Source organism: Nelumbo nucifera, chromosome 3 (assembly GCF_055504915.1).
Source record: "Nelumbo nucifera cultivar China Antique chromosome 3, China Antique-T2T, whole genome shotgun sequence".
Lineage (NCBI taxonomy): Eukaryota > Viridiplantae > Streptophyta > Magnoliopsida > Proteales > Nelumbonaceae > Nelumbo > Nelumbo nucifera.
The window spans coordinates 34397134-34404722 of NC_142651.1; the positions used below are offsets into that span (position 1 = coordinate 34397134).

General features: G+C 39.6%; 1 protein-coding gene across 1 annotated transcript; it reads right to left on the reverse strand.

The window, feature by feature from the left end:
• Positions 1–3096: 3096 nt before the first annotated feature.
• LOC104592508 (geraniol 8-hydroxylase-like) lies at positions 3097–7362 on the reverse strand. Its single transcript, XM_010251920.3, has 3 exons — positions 6845–7362; positions 5145–5591; positions 3097–3856 (listed from the first exon to the last, which is right to left on the reverse strand). The coding sequence occupies exons 1-3, from the start codon at positions 7334–7336 to the stop codon at positions 3233–3235; spliced, it is 1563 nt and encodes a 520-aa protein (XP_010250222.1). The 5' UTR covers positions 7337–7362; the 3' UTR covers positions 3097–3232.
• Positions 7363–7589: the final 227 nt, after the last annotated feature.

The window sequence follows — 7589 nt, forward strand, 5'->3', positions numbered from 1 at the left end:
TCGATTTCCTTCTCCCAATCGATTTTCGGCCAAGTCTCTCTCTCTTCCTCCCTTTCTTCTTTCTTTCCTCCTCTTTCTTCTTCTTGCTTCCACTTCCTTGCTTGGTCACCGCCGCTGCAACGAGTTGTTGCAGTGGCAGATGGGATCAGTTTAGTTTCCCTCCTCCCTCCTTGTCCAGTGGAATGCCTGAAGAGCTCTGATAACACTCATCATCTGTATCTGTATCCGAGTGCATGGAGGGGTCCGTCGCTGCTACAACTTGTTGCAGTGGCGGTGATGAAACAGGGACGAGGGTGAATGGGGGAGAGAGAACGAAGGGATGAAGAGAGAAAGAGAGAAAGAGAGGGAGGGAGACCTTCGTCGGTGGCTGTCGTCACCTACGATGGCTGTCCCGAGAGGGAGAGAGAATGAAGGGCTCGTCGCCTCGCCTCGCAATCTTCGCGCAAAACAGCAGTGGCCGCAGTCATTCTCTCTCATTCATCCCCTACTTCCTTCAAATGAAAAACAGTGGCGGTGGCACCCCTCCCAACGATTCTCTGGGCCAAACGGCCCTTCGTTTCGAGAATGAAGCAGCGACGATGATTTTGTCATCAGAAGCGCTGAAGAAATCACCGAAAAAACAAGATTTTAATCAAATCAGAATACAGTTTGGTGATCTGGGGTGACTTTAATAATATCACCCAAAAATGGCTCGATGAAAGCTTCATCACCGGTTCCGGTGACTACTCAACACCAATTACCTCATACCAAAATGATCGGAAGAAAAAATAAAAAAAGAAACGAAAAAAAGAAAATAACAGGAGAAAACTAATGACGATTGGACTTACCTAATCTTGTAAGAGAATACTTGAAAAAGGACAACAGGAGTCTCACAGCGGCGGGAACTATAGATTCTTCGGCAAGCAGAATCCCATGTTATGAAAGGGGTTTTTAGGTGCAAAAATGACAAGGATGTAAGTGCTGAAATCACTGAGTTCAGTCTGTTTTATTTTGAAAATTTGAATAAGAATAAAAGGTAAAATAGTCTTTTTTGCTTTTATGTAACAGCAGGGGTAGAGTTAATCAATTGTCAAAAACAGTAAGAATATTATTAATCAATTTTCAAACAGTAAAAATATACTTAGTCAATTAGCTAAATCATAAGAATAGTTTAAGAAATTTACCCACTAATTTTTAAACATTGGAGAGTTTTTGACAACTGCTTTAACCCTTTATGAACTTTGACCTTTCCAGAAACCTTCCCTTACCTTTCAAATAAATGTACAATTTGTACATCCATCACACCTATATTATATAAAGAGTGGATATTTGCATTGGTTTAGGTGTCTATATAAAACTTAAATTCATATATGAAGTAGAAATGCATTTAGTTATACTACATGGTTTAGGTGTCTATATAAGTCAATGATTCACAATCACCAAGCTCTTAAGGATCCTTTTTTTTTGTGTGTAATTATAATCTACACTTTATATGATGCAAAATTTGCACCTATTGTCAATTGGCAGTGCAGATTTTGAGTCTAAAAAACTGATGCATTTAGTTATAAAGTCAATGATTCACAATCACCAAGCTCTTAAAGATCTTTTATTTTATTTTATTTTTTATTATAATCTACACATTTACATGATGCAAATTTTGCACCTATTGTCAACTGGCAGTGCAGATTTTGCATCTAGAAAACTGATGCAAAATTTCCACCATTTCCTTCTTAATTCTCGCTCACATAAGGTGGGGACAACATCAATTTGCTTGCTACCTTTCTCCTCCCAAACATATAACTTTATGCACCTTATGCCAGTCTTAATTTGAATAAGAATCAAAATGGTCTATTCCCCTCACCTGCTTGGTTCAGACTACAATTGGAATTGGAATCAAAATTGGCTATGAATGAACTCTCATTCCTGGGGGAGGGGGAGGGAATGGCAATTCCCTCAAATGGGAGAAATGGGGATGGGATTTCGATTCCATCCAATCAAACAGTTAGAATTGGAATGGTCCTATTCTGGACCCCTATTCCCACAAACCAAATGGACCCTAAAATAAAAATAAAACAGGATTTACACTTTGACCATTTACACTCGTATACATTCACACTAGTGCAAATGAGCAAATGGATGGATCCTAAATAAGGTTGCCAATGGACACTGGTTTTGGGTTGGACCCCATCCAAATCAAGATCGATTTGGACGGGCCAATAATACATATTGAATTGGACCAGTATATGGGATTGGATTGGACCTAGTTCAACTGTAATGGATTTATATGGGATTGGGCTAGACTGAACCGATATTCAGTCCATTGATAGAAGATAAGAATACAGGTGTCCATAGAGCAGGTTTGAATTGGAACAAATCTAAATTAAAACCAATTTGAACAGATTAAACGGCCCAGCCATTAAATTGGACTGGTTGAAAGTATTCATTGGGTTGGATTGGACCTGGTCCATTTGTAATGAACTTATATTGGACCGGATCAAATCGGACCAAATCTGATGCAATTGACACCCCTAAGATTCCTAATGGTTTGGATCAGAGAAGTATTCCCTCACTTTTAAGTCAATTTATGAAAACTCAGTATGTTAAGTCTTTTACCCGTAAACAAACTATCTCATTTTCAAGGTTAAAATGGTCAATTATCATTTATCAAACTCAGTATGTTAAGTCTTTTACCCTTAACTCATAATTTTGTTTCAAAACAACATTATTTACATTCAGACTTTAGAATAAAAAACGCTCACCAACTCCTCTACACCTAAAGTATATGTTAATTATTACAATTACCAAAAAAAGTAATTATTACTATTTTCAAATGTGAGGTTTGTGCAAATGAAAATGCCCTTATTCTATCTCCTCCTATAAATCCAAACTTTGTGGGCTTTGGTCTATCTCCTCCCTATAAATCCTAGTGCAAGTGTGCAATTTATGAAAAAATAGAGTTGGTTTAAGTAGACTATTAGTAGCTCCACCTGTATGGTGGAGCTAAGATATTTCTAGGGGTAGCCAAAAATAAAGAGGGCCTATCCCTAGCCACCCTTTAAAAAGCCATTATTATATCGATTGTTTTGAAATTGAAGGCCGCAAATTAAATAACAGAAGGAAACAAAACCAGAACAGGAGTTATTACATAAGTTTTGGTTTACAATTCAAGTTTCCAAGGAAAAAAAACGCTTAGTTTATTTCTCAATGACACATAGAAAGAGTCGTGAATCTTTCGGAGAGTTGTCATTACTGATTACTGCAGTTGGTACACAGAATCCTGCAAGCGAGGTTTAGGAACACCTATCAAGACCTTGACCTTCTGCAGAGTAATCCCTACCTTCTCGGTTGTATCTTCTAAGACATCTGAAGGGAAGTCCCACTCAAAAGCATGAAGCAACGAGGCCAGAGAATAGTGCACCATCCGGTGACCAAGAGGCATGCCAACGCATGATCTTCGTCCAGTTCCAAAAGGCAGAATCTCGAAGTCTTGGCCCTTGACATCAACACTGGAGCCCAGGAACCTCTCCGGTTTGAACTCACAAGGCTCCGGCCATATCTTGGGGTCTCTGCCCATTCCCCAGACGTTGAGAAAGAGAATTGCATGCTTGGGCACGCTGTAACCGCTGACCTCGCATGCTTCGTTGGTCCGGCGAGGGACGAGAAGGGGAACTGCTGGGTGGAGCCGGAAGACTTCCTTCACGGCGGCCTGGAAATAGGTGAGCTTAGGGATGTCGGATTCTTCCACGAATCGATGTTTTCCGACCACTTGATCAAGCTCTGCTAATATCTTCTTGTGGCTTTCCTGTTTCTTGAGGATCTCAGTCATCCCCCACTCTATTGTGCTTGATGTAGTGTCTCCACCCGCCATGAACATGTCCTACAACGCCAAATCATGTCATAGATTGAAAATTCATACAAATAACTTTTAGTTCTTTTTTTTTTCATCAAATACAATATCAAAGTCATTTTAGTTCTTTTTTATTAATAATGTATAATATTTTAATCATTTTCAGTTTAATTACTTATATTATTCAATATCTGATTACAACCCAAATTAGATTTGAATATAAACAACTTAATTCGTTTTGGTATTTAAACAACTCAAATTTGTATCTACCTATATCCAATTTGATTCAATCTATTTGCAGTCCTACAAAATAAACTTATAATAGCATATATATATATATATATATATTATATAATGTTATATATAGTAATAGTTATAAAACATTTTAATACATAATTGTTTTTGACATTTATTGGAAGTTTTTCAAAGCAAAGCAACTTCTGACTTTTCAAGATGGACCTGCACAGACAGCCTATAAAAGTTTGGTGAAAAAAAATCTGGAAAGCCCAAATCACTTGTCAATTAGCTATTTAGGCTCCATTTGGGAAAAGTGTAAATACAAATATGTTTAGTGCAAAACATTATATACGGTATTAAACCTTGTATTTGCACTCTTCCCAAACTCAGCTTTAAAGTCTGTCCACTTCAGCCTCAATATATAGCTTATCCAGAGTGCCTCAAAGCAGTTTAACTAGCTAAGCAGAAACTTAGCTATTCCGTTCAGCTTAACTAGTTAGGCTTCATTTGTGGGTTCCGTGTATTTTATCACTGATTTGGAAAACTATTATTGGTTCTAACAGCTATTGTGTTCAACTAATCTTATCTCCAAAACAGCTCACTAAATGAAATAACTGCAGTCAAATTTGGTCTTTATGGGGTTTTCACTAAACATTGTTTTTAGGGCTGTCAAGGTGGGGACCCGTTTTATAACTATTCTGGCGTTAGACTAAAATGTTTTTAAAGCAGCTCTTACCAAATGCTTAATATGTTTTTTTTTTTGGGCTCAGTTTTATTTTCTAAAATGCAAAGTTCAGAAAAATAGCTTATCCAAATAGACACTTAATGCTTTGTTTGGATAATCTTTTGCTTTTGGGCTTTGGATTGTAAAAAATAAAATTGAACCAAAAAGTGTTTTGAGTGTTTGGTAAGAGTTGCCTTTAAGAATATTGTAATCCAAAGTCAAAGCACTTTAAGCCCCAAAGCCCAAAGCCTAGAATTAGGTATCGGGGCTTTGTGCTACTGGGCTTTGAAATCACAAACCCTAAAGCTTAGCCAAACACACACTAAACTTTAGGAGTAAAGTAAGATTAATACATACCAAAAGTATCCCTTTGATATCAACCCTAGAGAACTGCTTCAACTCATCTTCCTTCTCACTCCTGTAGTCTAAGAACACATCCAACATGTCCATCTTCCCATTCTTCTTGAATCCTTTCTCCCTCTCCTTCAATCTCTCATCGATCAATTGCTCAAGGAACTTGTCAAACCTCATGCCCACCTTAGACAATCTTCTCTTCAAACCTTGTGGGTCAAACACCTTTAAAAAAGGGAGCATGTCAGCCAGATTGGGCACAGCTACAGTCTCTAGGACCTCCCACACCATGTCTTTGAGCTCTCTTCCTTCCTTCTTTGTGGTGTCGAATAGGCTCTTTGAAAATGCAATGTTACTTGTGAGGTTGGACGAGACCACAAACATGGAGTCGGCAACGTTCACCGGAGTCTTGGACTTCGAGCTTGTGTATAGAGTTCTAAGTAGGCCTTCGACCTGAGAGAATATTTTGCAATGTTACATCAACAAAAAACAAGAATGAAAATGAGAAAACTTTAGCTGTCTACATTCGACAGCCTGGGCTGTCAACAAGGATTTGTACCAGCTAGGGATGCAACTTGGGTGGGCTCAGATTAGGCTTTTTCAATATTTGAATGGGCCAGGCCCAAAGGCCGGAGATTCTCAGGCAATGATCCGTTTTAAATTTTAACTTGAGATGGGAAAACCGTGGTATAGATTGGATTTTGTATTCTGGATTGAAGAAACCTAACTTTGATGTTTCTTCATTGGGGTGCAATTAGGATTGGCCTGAGTAAACATTTTGTACTGCTTTGTACTTGGGCCCATTCAAATTTGGACAAAAGGCCCAACTTGAGTCCACCCAAATTGCACCCCTGTTTCTTCAAATGGGGAGATGTCCTTGAATGAAATCACTACTAAGGGTGTAACTTGGGTTGGGGATTTGTCGAATTCTCAATGAGCCCAAAACCAAACCAGAGCCTGATGGACTTGAAAATTTTCAAGTTGGGCAATCTGACTTGCACCCTAGTAATTACTAGTGGCATATACATAAAACAATTTGCATAAAATCAAGCCTAAAAATATGTTTATAAAATGACATGTGTGGGCCGGTCAAGGACACAAAACCTAGGTCCAAGTATAAAAATTTTTGGACCGGACTATAAATAAACCAGAGTAAAGATTGAAATAAAAATACTCCAGAATTTGCATTCAATTCATTTCCATTCCCATATTTTTGCACCATTTGGATTACAAAAAATGTACTCCTAAATGTTCCTGCCTAAGACGTTTAAGCCATGCTAAGACTTTGTGATCAAGTATAAGCTGTTAGTCAATTTGAGGCCTGGTCAGGCTGGGCTATGGTGATTTATCAATAGAATGCTAGACCCATTGGATTTACCAATAGTGGGCCCATGTTTATTATTTTCTGGGCTCCATGGAGCCCTTAACCATAACCTCCAACCCTGACACCGGCGCGATTCGATCCGAAAGTCTTCGCTGCAATTAGCCGGAAACGTAACCAACTAGTCAGTTGGCAGCTCATAGTGGGCCCATGTTTATTAAGCTGATGATCAAATGCCAAGGAGAAAGATACCGAATCGGCGGTAGATGGCTTTTATGCAAGCAATAATGAATGAAAAATAAAAAACTCACAAGCTTTGAAGCTATTTAACTCAAAATAACAGTGAACTGATCAAAACGGAAAAGCTCAAGTTTTCCGGCTAAACCTGCTGTCTCCGGACGGGTTGGAAGAGCTCAATGGCGCGAGAGGAGAAGAATTCGGAAGTAATGATCTTACGCAGAAGCCTCCACCGGGAACCGTAGGGGACAAAGACAAGAGACGTGCCGTCATACGCGATGCATCGTACAGCCTCCGTAATCGTACGGCTAGAGAACGACGCTTCCTTGTGCTTGAGGACCTCTCTCGCCATCTCCGGCGAGGAAACAACGATGGCAGGCCTCTGTCCCATCCGGAGGCTGAAGAGTGGGCCATAGGTCTTGGCTAGGTGGAAGAGATCCTCGTGGAGACGATCGGAGAGGTAAGGGAGGTAACCGAGTATAGGCCATCCGATAGGGCCAGGTGGTGCGTTGTACCAAGTCCGGCGGCGGAGGATGAGAGGGAGGAGAAGGAAGAAGGCGGCGAGGGAGAGAGCAGCTGGGCGAGGGAGTTGGGAGAGGTAGGTGACGGTGGCAGATGCAAAAGCGTGCAGCTGATCCATCTCAGCTCGGGTTTGTAATTTCTCCAGCTAACTAAAATCATCTTTTATGGACAAAAGATCTGCATAGAATTACAAGAAGCCCCTTATATTTGGAGATAATTACAATTTCTCGTGACGAGAATGTCTTTATTGTCTTGTTATTGATACTTCATACAGTGAGGGTGTTTTAATAATTTTGTACTCCATGTCCAACGTTTATGCACAGTTCAAAATTTGGAACGGGGTTGGACTTTGGACCATTGTTTTCAAACCA

What these genes read in the sequence shown, in the direction of transcription:
- LOC104592508 (XM_010251920.3), bottom strand. Translation starts at nt 7,336, where the DNA reads ATGGATCAGCTGCACGCTTTTGCATCTGCCACCGTCACCTACCTCTCC. An exon ending in AACCCGTCCGGAGACAGCAG is followed by an intron (nt 5,592 to 6,844) that starts GTTTAGCCGGAA and finishes ATATTCTCTCAG; the next exon opens with GTCGAAGGCCTACTTAGAAC. An exon ending in ATATCAAAGGGATACTTTTG is followed by an intron (nt 3,857 to 5,144) that starts GTATGTATTAAT and finishes TTGGCGTTGTAG; the next exon opens with GACATGTTCATGGCGGGTGG.